Here is a 23,995-nt window from a genome sequence, read left to right as displayed (position 1 = left end):
GGGGGTTATAATAATCAAATACAGAGATTTTGTAATATTAGATTCCACATGAAGCTCCTCCAGGTCCACCATATGTGAACAAAATTGGTTTCTTTCCACCTTTTAAGCCATAACATTTATCATTGTCTAATAATTTTTCAAACTTGTATTTACCACTTTCCTGGATCTCAAAATTCGAATCCACGATTTCAAGTTCTCTGACGCGTGCCGACGCATTGTCATCTTCAGTTGGTAGATGGCCGTTAGTCCGTTACCCATTGGAGGGCTAACACCAGAAGGAGAAGCTTGAACGATTCCTCCAACTCCAATCATGTCTACACTATTACTTATAAGATCAAACAGTTCTTTTGGCCAATAACCTATTTGTTCATCTTCTGCGGTATAGTTTACATCTGCTATCCACCAATTTCCTGATTCTTTATCCTTCAATAAATATCAAAAATCGAAAATACACACTATGTTAATATTTAAGGCTAGAGAAGTATAGTACATATGTTACGTGACCTCAAGAAAAAGAAAGAAATTGTATCTATATATATTTACCTGTATGATACTAAAATATATACCCCTTTCTCCTTTGGGATCATAAGGTAAAGGTCCACTTAAAACATCAGTTTTTGACACTTGAACAAAACCACGACATATTGTATCGTAACAACCGGCTCCATTAGCTCCCCGTTATTATTTTGTCTGAATATATTAATATAAATTATGCAATTATTAACAATAACTAGATTTTAACCGCGGTACATCGCGGACATATAATTTTTATTATAATTTATATTTTATATTGTATCTATTTGTTAAAATATTGGATTTTTTTGTAAATAGAATAATAACTAAATTTTCCGATTGTTGTGCGGCTATATATTTATATTGTTTTTTAACCCGCAACACACTTCATGACCATTTGTTTGTTATATTTAGTTTGTTTTGTTTAGTGTTTGATATTCTATTTTGATTTTTAATTAATATAGCAAAAATATAAGAGATCTAAATACATAATCAGTAATTTATACGATGTGATTAAGTCACATTTTTCTTAATGATTTAATAATTTTATACAATCTTAGTTAAATCAACTTGATTTTATGTCAAATATTCTAATATTAGTATTTTAGTAGTATTGGTAAATAATTAAGCGAGGTTAATAACACAAATTTAATAATATTTTATTAATTCCAACATGTCCTCCTTATAACTCATCTATTATATATATTTTAGACTTTTTTATTTTACATATTCGTAATAATTAAAATTTTTATTAAGTTTATATATGTTAATTATGATATTTGAATAAATGTCAATCAAAGTTTTTTTTACGTTAATAATCAAAACTAACAGGTTTTAGAAAACAAAATGGGAATCAAATTGTTGTTTTCTTTGTTTTCGAATGATTCAGATATTTTCAAAATACAACAGAATGTGGTTAAATGTATGATAGTTTCCATTTCCATATTAATATGTTATTTTTTACTTGGAATGAAAAATGTAAAATATTTAGGAAACAAAATCTGGAGTAATGTTAGTTATGAAAATTTTTTAGGGGTTAATGTTGTAAATAACTTTTTAAATAAACAAAACTAAAAGGACGTAACACAAAATGTACTTAAAAAATATTAATATAGATTCACATATCAACTTCTTTTTTTGTTAAAATGGTATACCACATTCCATGTTATTAAAAACATGAAAAGTGTATATATGTGACGATAGATATACCTTCCAATACCCATAGCTCCATGCCCGTCCATCACCGAATAATTTTGGATTTACCTAGGAGTCAAATTAGTTAATTCTATTTTTATAATAGTTTAATTAAAATAAACTAAAATAATATCAACATTGAATTTACCATCCAACCAGCTTGGATAAAGTTAACTTTGTTGTTAACTCCATTGCCTACATATATGCTAGCATACGAAGCTTGGTCTTTACTAATGTTCAAATTATGCAAACTCATCCAAGCTGCCAAACCATGGTAAGGACCTTGACCTTGTGATCTTACTCCAGCAATCTCCAAAGTTTAGATTAAGAACATCTCAAACCTTCCAAATGGCCAACGGTACAGAACCAAATTTCCCCAAGTCTGACTCCTCAGTTGTCTCACTTTCTGGTTCTCATGGCTATTTTCGCAGCTATATTTGTGATCGTCTTGTCCATCACCCTCATGCTACTTCGTGGGACGTCAAAAAGCCAAAAAGCCATGGGTTGAACCAGTCTCAGCCTCCACCCTCCAGCCAATGCCATGCTTAGGTTCATATAGGCTTAGGGCTAAAAAAAATGGTTTTGTTTCGTTTTTAAAAAAAGTTAAAAATGATCTAGATGGTTACCCATCAGAAACGTAGATGATATGCATTTTTAATTGTTTATATATTTGTATTATTTTGTGACTATGACAAAATCATCTACATATATAAAAATTATCTGATTGCTTGATACATTGAGTATAGTTTACATTAAATTTTATATAAATATAAATTGTAGATGTGATTGTTTATATATGACAGCAAATTAGTCATTTTTTGGTTCTTTGAAATAATGAATAAATATTAACAAAAACTAAGCAAAACATATACAAAATATAAACAAAACATAAGTAAAATATTTTTATGTATGTGTTTTATAATGTATTAGATGTTTGAAAGTAAAAATGAAAAACTACATGAAAGTTGAAAATTTGCAACCACACTAACAAAATGCTAATGTGACAATAAAAAATAGATGGCATAATATTTGAGGGTCTATTTTATGTGTTATTACACATTAGCATTTTGTTAGTTAATTAATATTATCTTTTCATATAAATTTTTAATACAATTTCTGAACTTTTGTAGTTTTTCATTTTCCTTTAAGCATTTAATAAATTATATAATACTTTAATAATGCAAATAAAAGATTGTGAAATATGAAATAAGAAGAATTAATAACAAACAAAATATTATAGATTTTTAAAATAAATAGCGTAAACACATTTTCAAACTAAATACATAAGCTAACTTAAAAAGATATATGTGGCCTTACATTTTTTATATTATGTGGCCTTGGGCAAATGCCCTTTTCAATATACATGAGGCATGGCACTGCGGCTCCAGCTTGCCGTTTTGGCGTAGTAAGCCTTACCAATATATGTCTTGATATATTATTGAAAGCTACCATGTGTCTAATAAGTCTTTTAAATTTGATGAAGCGTCTACTATGTGTACGAACAGTTGCGTGATGTTGTCAAGTATGTGATGAGAAATATAATGGGCTACCATCAGAACAAAGTTTTTGGTGTCAAAACTCTGTTTCACTGCAATGTAAAATATTTGTTAGCAAAAATATCATAAATCTTCTATTGTAATACAGTTTGCTGAAGCTATGATGTGTAATGTATGAGAGTTTGTATGATCTATAAGTGCTGAATGCTGATAGTGGCTTATTATCAAAAAAGTGTATGCTTTCTTTCCAAAGTCCTGATCAGAAGATCATAGTCAACGTTTAACACTGAAACAATTTCATCAAGTATAACCTAACCAACTCTGGTCCAAGGACCTGACAATAAAAGAGAATCCTTCAACAGAGATTCTCAAGCTTTTCAATACTGTAACGAATAGGTGATCAATCGTTGTCATGTTATCTGGAAACCCGTATAGGTATTAGCCTAAATGACATGACGGCCTACTGTCCAGAACCTTAGATAATGACAGTTTCAACGACGTAAAATTTGAAAAAATGTCCCTTTTCCCGAACCATTATTCCCATGAATCTATGTATTTATTAGCAAAATAAGAAACTTTAGAAAAGAAACACGCCTCTTTGTTTGTCGTCCTTTTACATATGCAGTGTGCCAGAAAAATAAAAATACAAATACGTTTTTCCACAGAGAGCTACGACATTGGAAGTCAGAACCGTTAAAATGTCTTCACTAGAACCTTCAACATCAGAACATTTTAGCTAAAACAAAGAGTTTCGATCAATATAGTGGGATACTTTATACTCCTAAATCATATTTATACAAATCGACAAAGATTTGTCCTTTTTTCAAACAGAGAACTGTTAACTCCTGAATTCCTTTAAAGCTACTTATTCTTGTGGAGGGTTTTGTCTTTCAGTTGAGATTGAGCTTGGTTAGATCTAGCAAGTTCCAGTCCAAGTGGGACGAAGCTGTCCTTGGAGCTAAATTTGAACCAGCAGAAAATGATCTGACCAGCCTGTTATTGTTGTTATTGCTCCCTAAGTATCCCGGTCCAGATTTCAATCTCTGAGCTTCCTTATTCAGTAACTGATACTCACCTACAGAAAAATTTGATACAATCAGTAGAATGATCTCAAGCTGTGATCCAGAATCCTTGAATATGTGCATGTTTTTATTTACCTTCCCTTATGAGCTTGTCCTGCTTTAGTATCGCCATCTGCTGCTTCAACTGGCTATTCTCCAGCGACAGCGTTGCGCGTGTCTGAAGAAGTGAAGCCACTCTCACTGATAAATCAGCTTCCACTGTCTGCAGAACGAGATTGCTATTAGTTTACTACCATATTCAGTGTGCTAGGTGTCTGCATTATGTTTACGGCTGTGCATCTAAACAATGTTGTAACACCAACAACTCCGATCATTCGCCACAGAGATCTACCATACAGCATTGTAGTTTGTACATTGATCCATAACCAATACAGTGGAGACTAGAACCAATTAGTTTTAAGAAAGCACACAAACTTTAATGGAATCTATACCTGCAACATGGCTACCGTCCTCTCAAGTTCAGCAATGTACTGGAGCTTACGAACTCTTGAACGCTGTCCCGGGTTCCTGGCAGAGCAAAGGTTGAGAAATGAAGAACAAATCAACAACATATGACACAACAAGATAATGAACAGGTACCAAACTGGACATTCTAAGACATTCTCGTGGACACACACACATATATCATGCACATTTGCCAATAATCATAACAAACCCCATCATCAAAGCCAGGCGTAAACCAGAGATATGGAAGTTCCCATTCATTTCTTCGTCTCACTAACAACCTAGAACTAGATACAGAGGTCCCATACCACACAAGAGCTCATGGACTAAACTTGAAACATGAATATTAGTAACATAACGGATACAGAATACTCTTAAGGAACCAAAGCTTGTCAATTTCTCTACAATAAAGTCATGATTTTAGATGATACTTTGCTTTAAGGGGATTAATGCTCTCTCACCTTTTTGCATTTGGTAAGCCCATTGAACCACAAGCATTGTCACCAACAGGTGAAAAATCTATCCCTTTCACCGTATCATCCAAGTTCTGAGAAGGTTTCTGAGAACCATAATCCGAAAAGGCCGAGGCAATAGGGTTGTTAGAGAAGCTTGAGTTGCTCCTAGCTCTTGGCGAGTTGGGACCATATACACAAGCAGACTCTAACTCCCCACAAGCTTCAGAAGTCAAACTTTCTTCATCTTCACTCTGGTTAAAACCAGAAAAGTTAGCTGAGATGTCTCCCAAAAGGACAACAGAGTCGCTAGCAGAGCGGCGCAGGGGACCTCCACCACCTCCAGTGAGCATCATCCCATCAGTTTTCTCAGAGAGCAACTCATCAAGCCAAGCAGGTTGATCCTCAAGCCTGGAATCTTGAGTAGAAGACTTGTATTGACCAATGTATGATTCAAGAGGTGAGGAAGAAGAGTAAAACGTATCTGCAACCGGATTCAAAGACAGCTTCTTTGGAATCGGGCACCGAGGAGGAAGCTGAGCAGGCCTTGACATGATTCAGAAACTCCTATAAAAAAAAAACAAAAAGCAACAATTCAAAAACCCTTATTAGAGAATAGTAGTAAACAAGCTGCTCCAATTAACATCATCAACCAAAAGAAGCTCTCTAAGCAATAGAAAACTTTCAGCTATACCAAATTTTAAAGCTTTTCGATTAGTCTCAGCTATCAAACAGAAACCTCAATCCCAGAAAAAGAAGAAGGAAAAAAACAAACTTTAATTAGTAAAAAAAAAAATACAAAATTTGTGAAAATCCGACAAGCATTCTTGTTCTAACCCCACACGACAAAACAGTGAAAGGAACAAAAACAAAAACACAAATTTTAAGGAGAAGAAGAAAGAAGAACGAATCAATGAAACAGTTACCCAAAACCCATTACAAAAACGACATTGAAATCAGAGAAAGAACAAAAAAAAAGAAAAAAAACCCTCAAAATCTAGAGTGTTGGTTCTTTGAATCGAATAATTATTAAGAGTCAGTCATAAGGAATCAAAACAGAAACCCAAAAGTATTAAACTTTTCAATCGTCGTCGAGAGTTTTATTCTATTATTTTACCTTGACGAAAAACCAATATAAACGCGGCGAAGATAAAAAAGAGTGACAGACAGAGACGACGAGGAGGAGGAGGAGGAGGAGGAGCAATGCGGAGTAAAAGAGTGCGAAACGAGAATGTAGGACAAGTTAAGGGTAAAGCTCCCAAGTTGCAACCAAAAAATAAGAAAAGGGGAAAAAAAAAAGAGAGGAGAATTTATTCGTTTGCCTTTATTTAATTTGATCTCACAGCTGAGCTGAGAGCCCTCTCCTGCGTATGTTATTAGGACTAATGAATTAATGTATAAAACTACTACGCAGTCACAATTGAAAGAGGCGTACGTGTACGGACGCGGACGGCTCTTTTGGGCCCTTTTGTGGGTTTTTAGTTCCTTGGTTCGGTCAAGTAAACCTGACCCATCATCTCCCATCCGTACCCTTTAAAAAAAAAAAAAAATTGTTCTGTTTTGTGTGTTTCACATTGATTATTACGACGATATTGGATTTTTTCTTTCTTTTTTTGACATTTATTAGTCAAGAACGTTCGGTAAGAATCAATGAGTCAAAGAAGATTGAGCGTCTTGTTTATATCATCAATATAGATAGATAGATTGAGAGGTGTTGTAGTCGATCTCATTCCCTTGTAAAAATTAGATCATCTCTCAACTTGGTGTTTTTAAGTCTATATGAATATATGTCAGTCAAACACATTAATTTCAAAATTGTTATGGTTCAATTCATTATTATTATTTTTATTTTTTTTGGGATGAATAATGACGATCCGAAAACATTAAAATTACTCAAAAGAGGTCCTTTTTTTTTTTTTTTGGCCTTTTTCCAATATCGGGTCAAAAGATTTTAAGTTTTAAACTAGTAGACTTGACCAAAAAAAACAGCTGTGACGTGTGTGTGTGTGTGTGTTCGAAACCGAAAGAGAAACAAAAACAGCTGTGCTGCAAATATACAGTAATAAGATTCCAGCAGCACTCGTTTGGTTTACGCAAAGTTTGAGATCTTTTATGTGTGATCTCATTTCTCTAACAGAGTCAGATTAACAATAACAGTCAACTAGGGTGGGTGGTGTACAAATGAAAATGAAAGTAATGATGCAGACGAAAAAGAAGAGAAGTCGTCACCTTATAATAGTTAACGTATACTTTTTTTTATCCTAGATACGAAATATATCCCAATTATTATTATTCTTTGATCTTTGCTTGGAATCTACAAAGTTGCACATTCATTCAACCCACACGTGTGTGTGTGTGTGTGTTTGACTGTTTGTACAGAAATTAAATAGCACCAGACCAGTCACATTTTTCTCAACATTGTAATTATAATGATTTATTTAAAAAAATAGTTGAAATTTTTTTTAACCAATATTTTTTTTAAAAAACCTGGTAAAATAGTAGTTAGAGAAATGTTTTGAAAAAGTGACACCTTTACCAATTCATATATATATTTGCACAATCCAATCGAGTTGAAAACAATATAATCGCAGAAAGATTTGAAAATCGAACTTTGGCCTAGACAAACATGTAGTACAGTTTGGTGCAATCCAAACGATTATAAACACAACTCATAACTCTCCTAATCAAATTTATATCCAAATACTTAAGTTTATATTCTGATAATACCTAAATCAGGGACCACGTGTTTGATTTATCTCCGTAGGAATAATAATAAATCAAACGGTTTGAAAAGAAAAGATTAAAAAGATTAAAAAAAAAGTACATGGAGAAGATTGTGCCACGTGGAAGGCTAACAACTAAACCACGGTTTCATCTCTCAGTTTCCGCTCCTTCCTTCACTCACTCAGCGCTTCAATTTCGTTTTGCATTTGTTCATCTCTCTCTCTCTCTCTCTCTCGATCGTCTCTTTCCAGGAAAAATCTCTGCAGCAAAAATATCCATGGAGAAACAACAGCAGAACCCGAATCCAGGTTCGTTTTTTCTTGTACGATCTGATTTATTTTGATGGTTTGTGTTGACAGTGTTGTGGATGATGATGAGGAAGCCTCTTCATCTTCTTCTTCGATTTTTTTTTAGTGATGATGATGATGATCCTTGTTTTTTTTTTCCGGTTATAGATAAATCTGAAGCGGTTGCGGATCCGGCATGGGAATGCGAAGGCAAAGGAGCTTGTGAGTTGAACGCGAATAGGCGATTCGCTGATAAGATCATGCCTCATCTTCTCAACTTGTGAGTCATCATCATCATCATCTCCATTTAGGCTTAGATTTCAAAATTTTGGTTTTCTTTTGTTTCAGTTTAGGATTATTAATTTAACTGGATATGTTTTGTTCATTTCGATGTATCATGTTTCATAAGCTTGTTGTTATCAATGTGGTTGTAAGTAATTGTCTAGCAAAAGAGATCAAGTTGGTGTAATTTGAGTGCTTGTTTACTCTTAGTTTTGTTCCTTGCTTCTCAAGCTTCGTAATTGATTTTAAGGGTATATCAGAAGTTTGTTGTTGTTCATATCACACTGTATAAAATTTTGAGTTTGTAGATTCTGCTTATGAGGGTTCTGATTATTTGATTCGAGTTTTTATTTTGATTTAAGGTACGGTTCTTGCGCTAAAGCCAATGACTTTGACATGTATGCACCAAATGCTTCGTTTGAAGACCCTTTAACGCATGCCCAGGGGTATGTAATCTGTCCAACTATGTATTCTTTCTTGCTTACAAATTGCAGAGAGATCATCTCTTTTTTTCCCCTCACTTTGATATTTCAGTTTTTTTTTTAACCCTTGGCTTTTTTCAGAGTGAAGCAAATCAAATCAGCATTTTATTCACTCCCTAAGGTTTATTATGGCAAACTCTCGTTCCCTCACTTCATTGTTAACTACTATGATGATTGAGAACTATCTCCTTGCAAAGTATCAATCTCACATCATATTTTTCCTTACAGGTGTTTGGCGAGTCGAAGATAGTTGAATACCATATTCAAGAAAGTGAAATCGCTCCGGGAAAGAAAGAGGTTAGACTCCTCTGTTCTTTTCCACTATACCATGATCTTTATAGTTCCTTTTTTAATTATCTAAACTAAAAGAAAGACACATTGTTAACACAGATACTTATTGACAACAAACAACAATACAAAATCATGGGAAGGAACATAGATATGATCTCTCTCATTAAACTCTATGTCGAGAACGGGAAGATTGTGCGACATGAAGACTGGTAAGATAACCTGCTTTCTCAAAACCGCTAATTTTTCATAGCTTATCTTGTTGTATCAGAGTTCATTGCCTAAACTTGTTGGTGAATATAATGTATAAAGGTGGGACAAGAAACCTCTGAGGAACAGAGACACGGTTAGCTTCCCGTTAGTAGGACGGGCAATGGAGATGGGTCGAAGAGGCTTGATGCTAGCTACTCATGCCATGATGGGTTTTGGTAAAGATCCTGACTCACATTGAATAAAGGAAATACAAACACATCATCATATATCGTAGTGCCTTGAATCTGAGGAACTCCTTCAATCAGTTTGGTTTTTGTGATACTTGTAACATGTTAATGGTTTGGTATGGTCAATAACGAATTATGGATGGAAAGACTTTGCAGTTGCGCCAACCTGAACCATACTGATTTTGGTGATATAGCCTTTGGTCTGTTTTCTTCTAAATCAAAATAAACCGACGTGGGGCCGAATCGAAGAACCTTCCTCAAATGGGCCTTTACTGTCAAAATCTAAAGTGTCCAGTTTCTTTTTTGTTTTTTTGTCTCGTCCTTGACGTAATGTGTAATGTTAGATTTTGTGTGTACTATATAGTTTTTCTACACTTTGAAAAGAAAAAGAAAAAGAAAAAGAAAAAGAAAAAAAAATGCAAATTTTATAATTCGTATAGATGGAGACATATCTGAGGACCAGCCTGCCAGCCTTATGTATACGTATTTCTTAGATGTGTAATTGAGAAATACATATAAGATGATACATACATAAATAATGTAAAGAAAGAAAAACGAAAAAATATTAAGCGTCGTCGTCTAGGTTGGTCCCAAAATTAAATGTAGAGCAATAAATGAAGAGAGATAAGAGAGAAGTAGGTCTATGATGTTTTGGGATTCACAGGGTCTGTGTGTGTATGTGGTGTGACCACTGACCACACCACCATCGCTCATCTCATGTGTTACTCAACTCACTTCACAATACAAAAATACAAATTACAAATCTCATTTTGTTTGTTAACATTTCAATATTCAAACGTTGCTATGGACCAACATTCTCTTTTTAATGCACCCTCGTATTTGCAATATCTTTATCTTTTTTTATACAACAACAAAAAAAAAATTGAAATTGAAATCTCATAAGTCACAGCAATAAAGTGGATCTATTGCTACATACACATAATATTGGGCCGTCTATGGCTGCGGTTTGTGACTAATATAATTAACTTGCTCGGCAAGTCTTGTATAGGTTTCTTAGAGATTGAGTCGTGTATATAAACATTGTAACGCCGTTAGATAAATGAACGCACACACATATTCTCTTAATTCTACATGGTATCAGAGCAAAATCCTGAAACCTAAATCTTTCGTTTCTCAATTTCTTTTTGTTTTCGATCAGTTGATCTTCTCTTTTCTCTTTCGTTTTTTTTTTGTTTGATCGGTTGATCACTGTTTTTTTTCTCTCTTTCACGTCTCGTGTGGAGATCTCTTTGTTTTGTTATCGTTGTTTGGTGTCTCCGTTTTTTAACTCCAACGTTATTGTGACAACCCGTCTTGCAGACCCCACTAGCCCACCGTTAACCGCCCCAACGGACCGTCCGTGGACCTCGCTAGCCTACCGCTAGCCGCCCAAACGGACTCCAAGCTGGCCCTGCAGGGCATCGATCCTAACCCCTCACTATGGATGGAACTATTCATCCAAATCCACCAGTAGGTTATTAGTGCGCCAAGCGTTCCTCGAACTCTGGTCCCCACCCTTTAACAACCTTCCCACAGAACATCTGTCACCAATTGAACCGATGGCTAGACAAGGGACACAATCTGTTACGCAAACCGGAGCTCTCGCCGCCATCGGTTCAACCGGAGGAGAAAACACGGTGATGGCTTCGTACTCTACGTCTTCAACGGACAACCCTGGCGCTATGATTTCAGTTGTTACGTTAACCGGTGACAACTACAATGAATAGGCTTCGGAGATACTCAATGCTCTTCGTGCAAAGAAGAAGACTGGTTTTATTGATGGTTCCTTCAAGAGACCCAAAGCAGATAGCTCCGATTTAGAATCATGGACTTCGGTTAATTCCATGGTTGTTGGGTGGTTGCGCACATCAATCACACCTCGTGTACGCTCCACAGTTTTGTATCACACTAGTGCTCGTGATCTTTGGGAGAATTTGCGCAAACGGTTCTTGGTTGGGAACAAAGTTCGTGTTAATCATCTCCATTCTCAAATCGCTCTTTGTCGCCAGGAGGGACAATCCGTTATTGATTACTACAGGAAGCATGCCGCTTTGTGGGATGAGCTATATACTTACAAACCTCTTCAGGTGTGTTCTTGTGAAGGTTGTACTTGTGGTGTCTACACAACGATTGCCACAGAGAGAGAAGAGGAGAAGGTGAATCAGTTTGTCATGGGTCTTGAAGAAACCATGTTTGCGAATGTGATTCATTCGATTATTGATGCTGATTCTTCTCCAGCTTTGGATCAAGCTTACTCACGAATCATCCATGAAGAACAAAGGATCTTGGCGGCTCGGTCTCGTGAACAACATCAGGATGCTGTTGGCTTTGTTGCTCGACGTGACTCTCTTTCTTCTGCCCCGATTAGTGGGGATCAACGTGTGGAATTTTCAGGTCGGGAGCGTAGTTTGCTCTGTTCTCATTGTGGTCGCACTTGCCATGAAAAGGCGTTTTGTTGGCAGTTGGTTGGATATCCGGAATGGTAAACTGAACGCAACGTTCGGAACAATGGTCGAGGTTCTGCTGCTGGTCGCGGTCGTGGCAGAAGAGTTGGTCGTGGACGTGGTCAAGCTGTTGTTGTATATACTACCAGTCCTAACGTCACTATCTCTGATTTTTCTCCTGAACATTGGAAAGCTCTTTCCTTGGTTGCTCTTGAAAAGATGAAAAGCAATCCCGATAAGCTCTCTGGTAAAATTCCTGGCGATGTGATCATAGATACAAGAGCCTCTCATCACATGACAAGAAATATTTCTCTTCTTATTGATTTGGTTGACACACCATCTTGCTTGGTTGGGTTTGCTGATGGTAGTGTTACGTTTCCAAATCGTAAAGGCACTCTCCATCTCACGGATAGTGTATCCTTTTTGGATGTTCTTTACGTCCCCAATTTAAACTGTTCTTTAATATCGGTTTCCAAGATTCTCAAGCAAATGAAGAATTGTTTGACATTATTTACCGTTACTCTTTGTGTTTTACAGGACCGTTTCATGAGGACCCTGATTGGAGCTGGTGAAGAACATGATGGGGTCTACTATTTAACGGATGTGCCAACTACTAATGTGACTCGTGTTGCGGCTTCGGTTGATCAGACGTTGTGGCATTAGCGGTTGGGCATCCGACGTTTTCTGTTCTTTCTTCATTACCCATTTTCTCTGGTGTTTCAAAATGTGCTAGTCCTAGTCCTTGTGACGTTTGTTATCTGGCTAAGCAAACTCGTGATGTTTTTTATGATAGTGTCAATAAGACAACAGAGTGTTTTGAATTAATCCATGTTGATGTTTGGGGACCATACCGTGTTGATTCATCTTGTGGAACCGTTTATTTTTTAACGATAGTTGATGATTTTTCCCGATCTGTGTGGACGCATCTTCTTATTGCCAAGTCTGAAGTACGACGGTGCTAGAAAATTTTTGTGCTTATTCTGAACGTCAGTTTGATAAGAAAGTCAAGATGGTGCGAAGTGATAACGGTACCGAGTTTATTTGTTTGGGAAAGTTTTTTGCAAGCAAAGGGATTCTACACCAGACCTCTTGCGTTGGTACACCTCAACAGAATGGTCATGTTGAGCGTAAACACCGTCACATTCTTAACGTTGCTTGATCTCTGTTATTTCAAGCTGGTTTGCCGGTTTTTTTTCTGGGGAAAGGCTGTTCTTACTGCTGCATATGTGATTAATCGCACTCCTTCCAAGTTACATAAGGGACGATCACCCTATGAGGTTTTAACCGGTGTCAAACCACACTATGACCAGCTGCGTGTATTTGGTTCTTCTTGCTATACACATTTGCCCGCTCAGGATAATGACAAGTTTGGCTCACGGAGTCGCCAGTGTATATTCGTTGGTTACCCTTTTGGCAAGAAAGGTTGGCGGGTTTATGACTTGACAACTAATGAATTTTTGGTTTCTCGAGATGTGGTGTTTCACGAGAACGTGTTTCCATATTTACAAAAGCCTGATGTGTCTTCGTCTCTCACGGAACCACCGGTTCTAACCGATGGTGATTGGGAATTCCAACCCGGTTCCGGTTACAGGGGGAGTATTAGTTCAGTGACTTCAGACTCTGCTCCTCCGACTACTACTCCTACGGTTATTCACGAACCTGAGGAAGTTTCTTCCTCTAATGAATCTTCTACTATAAACCCGCGGCCCTCCGACGATGTCGTTGTCTGTCATGATGATGTTGCTGTTGTTCGAGACTCTACTACACATGTTGTTGTTGACGCTGATCCATCAACTATCGTTGTTGGTACTTCTCCCGATGAGAATGATGATTTAGGCAAAGGGAAAAGAGCAAAGTTTCCCTCGACCAGATTAACTGGTTACATCACATATTCCGCTTGTGTTGCAGATAATACCCATGACGCTCTCCCCTCTCCTCTCATTATCGAGTCCTCGTCTACGGGTTCAGGTAACACAAAGTATCCTCTCACGCACTATATTGCTGATGATTTATTCTCTTCTCCGCATCGTGCTTTTCTTGCAGCCGTCACTACGGATATAGAACCTTCTTGTTTTAGCGATGCTGTGCAAGAAGACCGGTGGAATAATGCCATGGTTAGTGAAGTCGATGCCCTCGAGCTTAACAATACAATGAGCATTGTCGATTTACCTCCAGGCAAGAAAGCCCTTGGCAATAAATGGGTGTATAAAATCAAGTATAATACAGATGGGTCTATTGAGCGATATAAAGCTCGTCTTGTGGTTCTTAGCAATAGACAGGTGGTTGGTCGTGATTTTGAGGAGACTTTTGCTCTTGTTGCTAAAATGTCTACAGTTCGAGGTCTCATGCAGATTATTTCATCTAAAGGATGGGGGGTCCATCACATGGATGTTCATAATGCGTTTCTTCACGGACATCTTGCCGAAGAAGTTTATATGCAGTTGCCTATGGGTTGTATGGTCTTAATTAAGCACTGAGGTGTTGGTTTGCTAAGTTGGCGAATGCCTTGTTGGACTATGGTTGTGAGGAATCTTATGCAGATTATACCTTGTTCATTATGACCAGAGGCGATGTAGACTTGCGTGTTCTTGTTTACGTCGACGATCTTATTATTTATGGTAATCACTTACCGTCTTTGACCCAGTTTAAGGAGTATTTAAGCCGTTGTTTTCACATGAAGGATCTGGGGAAGCTTAAATATTTTCTTTGTATTGAAGTTGCTCGTAGTACAAAAGGTATTTTTTTATTTCAACGCAAGTAATTACTTGATATTGTCGTGGAATCCGGACTCCAAGCTGCCATGCCTTCTAAGCTTCCTATGGATCAGAATCATAAACTTGGTCTTGACTCGAGTCCTCTACTTTCAGATCCCATGCGCTACCGGCGACTAGTTGGTCGTTTAATTTATTTAAAAGTTACCCGTCCGGAGCTTACTTATCCTATCCACATCTTGTCTCAGTTTATGAAAGCTCCTCGTGAGGCACACTGGGATGTTGTGTTACAAGTGGTTTGATATCTTAAAGGCTCGATTGGTCACGACATTTTATTGCGAGCAGATACAGATCTTACTTTCACGGCATATTGTGATGCAGATTGGGGTACTTGTCCTTTAACCCGTCGTTCTCTTAGTGCGTACTTTATGTTTTTAGGTGGCTGTCCTATTTCATGGAAAACTCAGAAGCAAAAGGAGGTGTCTCGTTTTTCAGCAGAGGCAGAATATCGCTCCATGGCCGATGCTTTAAAGGAAATTATTTGGTTGCATCATCTTCTTGAAGATTTTGGGTTCCCGCAACACGCGCCGACGAGGTTGTTTTGTGGTAACAAAGTTGCTTTACACATTGCGGCCAATCCAGTTTTTCACGAACGTACGAAGCATATCGAACGGGATTGTCATTTTGTACGTGATGCAATTCAAGACGGTGTTATCTCTAGGGCACATGTTCGCTCCAAAGATCAACTGGCTGACAATTTCACAAAAGCCCTTGGTTTTCAACAGTTTAGTCTTCTAATGTCCAAGTTGGGTCTCGTTTCACTTCCTCCTCCAACTTGAGGGGGAGTATTGGGCCGTCTATGGACTACGGTTTGTGTCTAATATGATTAACTTGCTCGGCAAGTCTTGTGTAGGGTTTCTTAGAGATTGAGTCGTGTATATAAACATTGTAACGCCGTTGATAAATGAACACACATATTCTCTTAATTCTACACATAAACTAACTAAGAGTATTTCTAATATGCTTATTTTCAAAATATAGCAATAGCACTATAGATCCACTCTAGCATGGATCATGGATAGAGATATAAACAAAGTAAAGCATTTCTGCTAAATATCTAACGTGATGTTACTTTTCTTAAGTGTCAAATCAAAAGTAGATGACTTGTTAAATCATATCATTAAAACACAATTTACATTAATTTATGAAATATCCGACAGTGATATATATAGGATGTGATTGGTAACAGTTTTTAAAAGTTTTACAAATATATTATTTTAATATTTACTGATTATAAAAACTTTATCAAAAAGTTTTATCAAAAATTTTACTTTCAGCTTTTTCATACAGCTTTGCACTATTCATTAAAAGCTTACAGGTCCAACTTACAATTTTTTTCTACACTTTTTTATACGTTAACAATCGAACTCATAATCTACTAGTTTATATGTGAAGTCTTGTTTTCTATATCACCATCCAATCATATATTTGAAAAGAAAAAAAGAGTTAATATTATTTGGTCCTTTTAATACTACATGTTGTTAAAAAGCATATGCTAGTATATAATTTATTTTTATTTTTCCCTATTTCAGGGGGACTGACTGTTAAACAAAATTTATCTGAATCTGTTGGTAAATTTTGCTGAGTTTCACGCGGTCAATCTGATTTTTTATGGAGAGATAGTGTTCGCTTATGAGTTTTTTTTTTGTAGTTATGCATAAATAAATCAACAACAATGGATCTAAAAATATATATATTTAACCCTCTAATTAGTTTTTACATAATCCAAAAAAGGTTAATTAATCTAAAATAAAACGAGATTAGAAAACAAAAAAAATTAAAACCGAATCCTTTTATTGTTTTTTTTTAATAGCTATGTCTCTCTTCCTCCTCAATCTCCGTCTGACCTTGAGAATATAACGGCGAAGACGGCAAAGACGAAACGGCGGTTGAGTAACGAGCCGAATCCGATATCGACGCCGACGTAGTTCCGGCACCGGAATCAGAGAGTCCAGAGAGAAGATCGACGAAAGCTCTAACGATTACGCCGTGGCTCTTCTTCCCGTTCATCCTCAAGTACCACGCAAGCATCGACTCCAAGCTGTCCCAGTCTTTGGCCAGCTCGCCGTGACTCATGACCATCTCCTCCATCGATCTCCGGAAATCCCCGTACGGATCCTCAGATTCCATCGCCACCGCGACGCTGATCTCCTCGATCGGCGGCGTGAAAACACCACCGCAACCGTCTCGATCATCATCGGCTCCCACCGCCGCAACAGCCTTCTTCGATTTGGATTTGGGATCGGTCTCTTCGAGAATCGAGCTCGTGACACCCGGATCGAAGAACAAACGCTCCGATCTAACGACGCCACGGACGACCATCTCTAGAGATTCAGCGTCGAGGTCTTGATCCGACTCGGTGGAGTGACTCGCTGTCTCGGAAGAGTTGGTGAACCAAGAAACAGGCGTCTCCGCTTCCAATACGGAAGAGTCTCCGCCGTTGTGGTTGTGGTCGAAGAAAACAGAGTTGACCGTCTTGATCATGTCGTCTCCGACACGGAACGAAAGCGTTTTGGCATTGTTGTAACAGAGAGGAACCGCGAGTAATCCGCCGGCTCCGGCTTTGAATAGAGAAGAGAGCTTCATCATCTTCTTCGTCTTCCCCATTTGAGGTACAAAAGATTTGTTTGGTTGAGTTGTGAGGTTTTAGTAATAAATGGAGAAGCGAAGGAAGGAGTTGGAGGGAAGAAGAAGCAGAGACTGGTGGGTCTGGTCTACTCTCTCTCATGTGTCTCTCTTTATTTTTTTTTATTTTATTTTTTTTTATTGTTAAAATATTTGCAACGCTATTTTACTTATTTTAAAGTTCTGTTAAAAAGTCTTAAACTAAAAAAAATTATGATGATTGAAGTTGATAGTTTGTTTTGTTTTGTTTTGTGGTTAACTTTTTCGATTCGTTTCTGTTCAACCGGGATTTTAATAGTAATTTCCAATATATATGTATTTGCTACAATCCAAATTTATTTTGGGCTTTTCTACACTGTGTTTGATCTTAATAATTCATAAAACTGTATAGAAAATGTTTTTTTATATATTTTTTATCATGTGTATCATTTTCAAATTATTGAGGAAATTATAAGATTTTTTTACATAATTTTCTGCATGTCATACACACACATTAGCGAATTTGATAATGAATGATGAAAAGTGGTGCGATTATGCGTGTTTGGACATTGGTAATCTTCTTGTCTATCGGTTGAGACACACTTTACATGAAAGAACCAACTTCTTACAAATTTAAAAGAAAAAGGAAAAAAAAATCAATCTTGTGTGTCGGAAACACTCATTTAGTTATTTACTTAAAGTTTTGCATAATAAACACATTATTAGCTCCATGGGTTTGTTGGAGAGATTAATTTTGAACTAACAAAAAAAATCATGCAAACAATGGCTCTATCGGAATTTGAATGCTTTTTCTTTTCTCTTTGTTATATGAATTGAAAATGATAAAATTATTAAACTCATGAGTCAAGAGCTAGTATGAGTTATAGTGGTGGTGAAAACACAGCAGTAGCATTCAATTTGGCTGAAAGACAAAAACGAAAAAAGAAAAATAAATAAATATTAAATGTAGGGATACACATGCATAAAAATGTTAGTCCCGAGCCAATGACAAGGCAGTGTGCAGAACACCAAGCATTAAAAACGGTTGCTTACAAGAAAATGTTGCAGAAATAACAAATCCCAACAAATATATATATATATATATATATATGTAAAGGTTGATTGACGGTACTACATTCTTGTCAATTGGCTCGTCTTGTCAAATCTTCTTCTTTTTATTTTACTCTCTCTTTACGACTTTTAGAACTCTAATAATAATATTATGTTTAAATTTATGCTAATATTCTTGGTCAACATGTTATTTATATTTCATTAAAAGATGTTTACATTATTGATTATTCAATTATCTCTGCAACTTATTTACTTGGTGAATTTCTTTCTTACTATAGGTAAAAAATAAAAAATAAAAGTATATGATCCATCAAGGTTGAACAAGAATGTAAGGAAGAAGGAGATTCTGATAAAGTGTCCTTGAAGAAGAATAATCAATATATTCTAGAGTTGCAGAGATTTTAAACTGAAAGTAGAAAAAGTTTTAAACAGAGTCAATATGATGTTGAACCCCATTGTTGTGAAAATAAGTGCATCAATATTTTTCGTACATTTTTAACTTTATTTACCAACAACACCTTCACTTATTTTGTCTTTTACAATTGTCTTCTTGTTTTGCCTTAATTTGCGTAAGATATTGGATAAACCTTTTCGGGACAAATATAGGAAAAATAGACGAAGAAGAAGAAGAAGAAGAAAATAAACTATAGATAGGAGAGACCGAGAGATTTGATGTGAGATGTTGTGTGCAAAACTCATGTGAGGAATTAAAGAGGGGGCACCGTTGAATCACGCATATATTAATTGTTCATTGCCATCTTCTATTACTACTCTACTAGATCTTTATGGGACCAAATTTAATTTACTAAAATTCACTATATTTCCCACTCTTAACTTTATGATACATTAAATTATGTTTCGACTGTTATTTGAATAATCTAACAGTGTTTGTGATAGACTATTCAACTTGTTACAATTGAAATTATATAATAGAAAACACTCTACAGTGTTTTTACAACTTTTATGTTTAAAATTTTTCAACAATGTTTTTGTCATATTATAATTTTGAATTCGCTCAGTAGTTATACAGTTTATTAAAAAAAAAAAATGAATACTGTGCTTTTTACTTGATTTTATCAAGCTGCTTATAATTTAATTAAACAATGCAGAAAAGAGAAATAGAAAAAAAAACACATGAACATACCTGCTATTATCCGTTTGCTAAAAACCGATTTTTATACTATAATTATTTCTCGATCGATTCTCCTCGGGGTTTTTTTTTTCTTTTTACCAGAGTAAGAAAAATAATAAATGCCAAACACAGTTTGTAGCAAATCTTAGAAGTAAATACTCAACAACTTCAACGGTGATTTTAATCCATATCACTATAATAAAGTACTTTAAGAAATTTACCTCAAATGTTTTTCATGTTGATATTTTACTACCTAGCTACTTTAAAAGTAAGTAGGTAAATTTGATAAATGGTCAAAATACTATACAGTCAAACCTCTATACATTAATACTCTATAAATTAAAATAATAATTTTTTCGAAATCTCCTTATAAAATATGGTCTCAATAATATCATAAATTAATAATTATGTAAATTTATATATATATATACTGATATAATAGTGTATGTTTCTCCTAAAGCTCAATTCTATAGAACAATTGTAATGTTGTATTTTCAACCTATAATGATATCTCTAAAATATTTTATAACATGTCATACAAATAATTAAATTTAAAGTTTTAATTTTTAGATATGCATCATTTACAATTTGATAATTTGACAGATTATTAAAATAAGAGAATTGATATTATTATTCATAGATTTGAATTTATGTGTCTCATGTGTATAAGTCAATTTGTCTATAATATTTGTAATTTATTGTAAATAGTGCTTTCTAAATATTACAAGTTCAATTCCTAAACCATAAAATTTATAACATCCGAAAGTTTAATCTTATTTTGCTATAGTTGTTCCAATTCATAATTTTTTAAAAAATAAACAATTAAAAATATATCTATAAATTAATAATTATTAATTTACACTATAAAATAATAATTATTAATTTATAGATAAATTAATATCACTATAAATTAATAAAATGTCTTAGTCCCAACATTATTAATTTATAGAGGTTTTACTGTACTTCGTATTTATTTACGTTTTGTTTAGTGCTCAGTATATATTTATTTGCATATATATGAGAACTTTTTTTTTTTTTTTGGTCAAACGAGAACTAAAAGTTAACACATTATTTTGTTTTGTAGAAGTGTCTAAGGTGTTGAGAAGCGAATTACTACTTTTTCCAAGCGTCGAATGTACGTAGTAACAAATCTCAGCATTTCATTTGGTACTGTAGCATAAAAACATACAGAAGAGATACGAATATTGTGCTCGTGCTACCAAGTGATACGTATGTCGGACTTTGCACCCAGAAAAATCCTTACAATATTTTCAGACGAATTAATCATCACAGATAAAGCTAATATATATATATATATATATATATATATATATATATATATCTAAATAATTTTCCTCTCTAGGAAAATATTTGTAATAAGAGAAATATATAGAGGCTGGTTCAATATATTGCAGAAATTTAATAAAGCATACAAAGAGGTCGATCCAAAAACAATACTGTTGTGAAAATCGGTTCTTCTTCGGATTATACGTGTTTAGATCAAGCACACACTGGCACAGATAAAGGATTAAACTAAACCAGTTGATAGAATCATTACTGTGGTTCGGTGTAGAAGAAGTTTAAACTAGTTTTGGTAGTTAAATTTTTACTTATTGGACAGTTAGAATACTAATATACTATACCATAGTTGAACTAGAGATCTCATAATTAATTATACCTATTATCAAACTACTCATATGACTCTATGGAGTTTTACTAGTTAAAATATGAATATCGTAACGAATAATTCAGCAAGCTTAGTATGAATTAAAAGAATATAAGAATATTTTAAAAAGAATAGGAAAAATAAGTACAATCAAGTGCTAGTTGATTAAAAAAATATGATTATCAAGATTGCATGAAAAGAGCATTACTTGAAATCATCGAACAACAGGCAAAGCCAGCAATGCATGTACCCCGTTGACCCTCATGATTAGTTCTTTAAATTTGTACTAGTAATTAGCAACTAGTCTTCGATAATACTACCCTCCTACGTATCATATGAGTGTTTTATTACGTGTATATTAATCATTAATTTAAAAATAGCCAAGAACTAATATAAAATCATCAAGTCCTTAATACCTCATGGATCCCTTTTGTTTGGTCCAAATATTTAATATGTATCTTCTATATACATAGATTACACAGTTATGTTATGTACACATTCAACAAAGCTATATGTGCATGAGCGCAAAGTGGAAACCTACTGATGAATAGGTTCATCTCTAGAATGCAGTAGTATGAACATATTGTAAGAGACAAACACTCAAAACAAAGAAATGTCCTTTTTCTGATGTTCCCTTCTCACAATAACAATAAAGGCTAGTTTTGTTGTCAACAGTATAGATGTGTTTAAAGATCTCGTCTTAAAAGGGTTTCATATTTATGTATGAAATAGTTGTGAAGGTCGTAATTTAGAGAAGTCTTTAATAGTACAATTGGAATAATAATGTAACGTTTTAAGGTCACGTATATGTGTGTGTACCTAGGACTTAAATGTAATAAGAAGGCCACATGGGCACCGCCTCTCTACTTCTCTCAACTAGATTTTGACTTGTTACTTTTCTATTTTCAATTTTCAAACGATTTGATGAATAAGAAAACAAAACAATTTCTTTCTTGACCCCGCACTTCATTAATAATCTCTTCATCGAAAATTAAATGTCGGAAGATTTATGAGATTTTATCAGAGTTTTGATTTCTGTTTAATTCGTATAAGCAAGAATATAGAAATCACTCTAGTTTAATTCGTATAAGCAAGAATATAGAAATCACTCTAATTTACTATATATGAAACTACTTCTGTTTACAAATGAATTTGTGAAGTACTTTGATAGCTGAAAATATATACTATCAAATCAAGCTGTCACATAACTTTCAATATTCATATATAGTGGAAACACACTATATAATATATGTATCTAAATTCTTTAGTTTTAATCAGTACCATGTCATCCAAACTTCATCTTTTTGTTACTTTAGGTGAAACTTAAAAGTGGAAGAAGAGAAGAAGGTACGGAAGTGGGAGATCCATTGTATCTTAAGTTCGCTGTCATATTGTTCCTTTTGTCCTCGACCTTCCTAGTCATAAACATCTTTTTTTATATAATGTTATAGTCATGAACATTTTAACATAAAATAACTTAACATGATTGATTCACTATTAATACAATTTTCTTTTGTTCTTATCCTAATCTTCACAATTATGATGAATAACAATTATACGCCTTTCGACATTATGATTAAGTTGGTGTATGAATGTTTATTTGCCATACAACAATTATAACATGTGACTTGTGAGACGACGTACGTTTACGAACCACATGTTTATATTTAATATGATATTAGTTAACCTATCATGCAATGTATTGGCCAATTATATTGAGTATTTTACAAAAATTAATATGTATAAAGGCATGGGTTCATGGGGTTGGAGAGTTCTGACTAGTGTTTTATTAAGGATCAACACTCAATTATTTATTTTTCTGTTTTCGAAGTCAGATTTGCATATCTTCTAAGTATATAATAGTATATAAAACAAAACTTATAATCTTAATTTTAGTTAATGCGTATACACAAGATTAACATTAGATTTTAATTAGTTTTATATAATCAAATTGTCAAAACATGTGTTGTTAAGATAATGTAGTTTGTTCTATTAGGTGTTAACACTCAGTGAGATATACAGTTTTGTTTCAAAGAATATAAAATTACAATCTTTTTTAATCTTTTTTTGTCGTCATAACATTTTTTTTCTTTCCGTGACAATTATATATGATTTTTTCAGATGCATTTTTCAGTTAGAATTTTGGATATGCACATGATCGATATCTTAGAACAGACTGGTTTTATATACTGACAGAAATAACCATTTTTGGAAGTATACTACTTCCACTAGTTAATCTGACATTAAAATTTATGAGTTAAGCATGCTGCTCAAATCCAACAATTTTAATGCAGATTTAGCTTTCCTAGAGCCTAGAGGTATCGTTTTTTGAAGAAAAAATCATAAGTCAGTTATGCTACTAATCAGATCATATACGATGAAAATATTTCAAATATGTCAAAGATTAAGACAGTCTACCAAAATCTGTCAAATCCTCCATTCCTTATTTGGCGGTTAATTACGAACTAATCCGCAAAACCCACATGTCTAGATGGATCAAAATGTAATAACTTTGCTTTCTTCTGTTTTTTGGATTTATCTTCTTCTGATGCCATTTTTTATTAACTTATCAAGAAATTGTACTTTTCAATAAAATTTTATATTGTAGAAACATAAAACAAAA

At 34.5% G+C, this 23,995-nt stretch overlaps 3 protein-coding genes and 1 pseudogene across 4 annotated transcripts; 1 reads left to right on the top strand and 3 right to left on the bottom strand.

Annotated features, from left to right (window-relative positions):
• Positions 1-37: 37 nt before the first annotated feature.
• On the bottom strand, positions 38-2,250 carry LOC104737840 (protein neprosin-like; annotated as a pseudogene).
• Positions 2,251-3,779: 1,529 nt separating this feature from the next.
• Positions 3,780-6,775, bottom strand: LOC104734489 (basic leucine zipper 2-like). The gene is made up of 5 exons (XM_010454083.3): positions 6,299-6,775; positions 5,191-5,748; positions 4,717-4,792; positions 4,361-4,487; positions 3,780-4,278 (listed from the first exon to the last, which is right to left on the bottom strand). Exons 2-5 carry the CDS (start codon positions 5,733-5,735, stop codon positions 4,094-4,096), a joined length of 933 nt encoding a protein of 310 aa, XP_010452385.2. The 5' UTR covers positions 5,736-5,748; positions 6,299-6,775; the 3' UTR covers positions 3,780-4,093.
• Positions 6,776-8,052: 1,277 nt separating this feature from the next.
• On the top strand, positions 8,053-9,873 carry LOC104734488 (uncharacterized). 2 transcript variants are annotated; one of them, XM_087481763.1, is made up of 8 exons: positions 8,053-8,213; positions 8,361-8,472; positions 8,837-8,920; positions 9,038-9,077; positions 9,185-9,253; positions 9,347-9,456; positions 9,557-9,672; positions 9,832-9,873. In XM_087481763.1, the coding sequence occupies exons 1-8, from the start codon at positions 8,183-8,185 to the stop codon at positions 9,852-9,854; spliced, it is 585 nt and encodes a 194-aa protein (XP_087337889.1). In that variant the 5' UTR covers positions 8,053-8,182; the 3' UTR covers positions 9,855-9,873. The 2 variants fall into 2 exon arrangements, with proteins under 2 accessions (XP_087337889.1, XP_010452384.1); XM_010454082.3 differs by having other exon boundaries at positions 9,557-9,873.
• Positions 9,874-16,575: 6,702 nt separating this feature from the next.
• LOC104734487 (transcription repressor OFP13) lies at positions 16,576-17,984 on the bottom strand. The gene has a single exon (XM_010454081.2). It carries the CDS (start codon positions 17,504-17,506, stop codon positions 16,706-16,708), a length of 801 nt encoding a protein of 266 aa, XP_010452383.1. The 5' UTR covers positions 17,507-17,984; the 3' UTR covers positions 16,576-16,705.
• Positions 17,985-23,995: the final 6,011 nt, after the last annotated feature.

Source organism: Camelina sativa, chromosome 13 (genome assembly GCF_030686135.1).
Source record: "Camelina sativa cultivar CO46 ecotype springtype chromosome 13, ASM3068613v1".
Lineage (NCBI taxonomy): Eukaryota > Viridiplantae > Streptophyta > Magnoliopsida > Brassicales > Brassicaceae > Camelina > Camelina sativa.
The sequence above is the reverse complement of the archived record's forward strand: the minus strand, read 5'-3'. Positions and strand labels throughout refer to the sequence as shown.

Excerpts from the sequence above, each read along its gene's own strand:
- LOC104734489 (XM_010454083.3), bottom strand. The coding sequence starts at position 5,735 with ATGTCAAGGCCTGCTCAGCTTCCTCCTCGGTGCCCGATTCCAAAGAAG. Across the intron at positions 4,488-4,716 it reads GGACGGTAGCCATGTTGCAG|ACAGTGGAAGCTGATTTATC; the intron begins GTATAGATTCCA and ends CTCGTTCTGCAG. Across the intron at positions 4,279-4,360 it reads GGACAAGCTCATAAGGGAAG|GTGAGTATCAGTTACTGAAT; the intron begins GTAAATAAAAAC and ends ATTTTTCTGTAG.
- LOC104734488 (XM_087481763.1), top strand. The coding sequence starts at position 8,183 with ATGGAGAAACAACAGCAGAACCCGAATCCAG. Across the intron at positions 8,921-9,037 it reads CCTTTAACGCATGCCCAGGG|AGTGAAGCAAATCAAATCAG; the intron begins GTATGTAATCTG and ends GGCTTTTTTCAG. Across the intron at positions 9,078-9,184 it reads CATTTTATTCACTCCCTAAG|GTGTTTGGCGAGTCGAAGAT; the intron begins GTTTATTATGGC and ends TTTTCCTTACAG.
- LOC104734487 (XM_010454081.2), bottom strand. The coding sequence starts at position 17,506 with ATGGGGAAGACGAAGAAGATGATGAAGCTCTCTTCTCTATTCAAAGCC.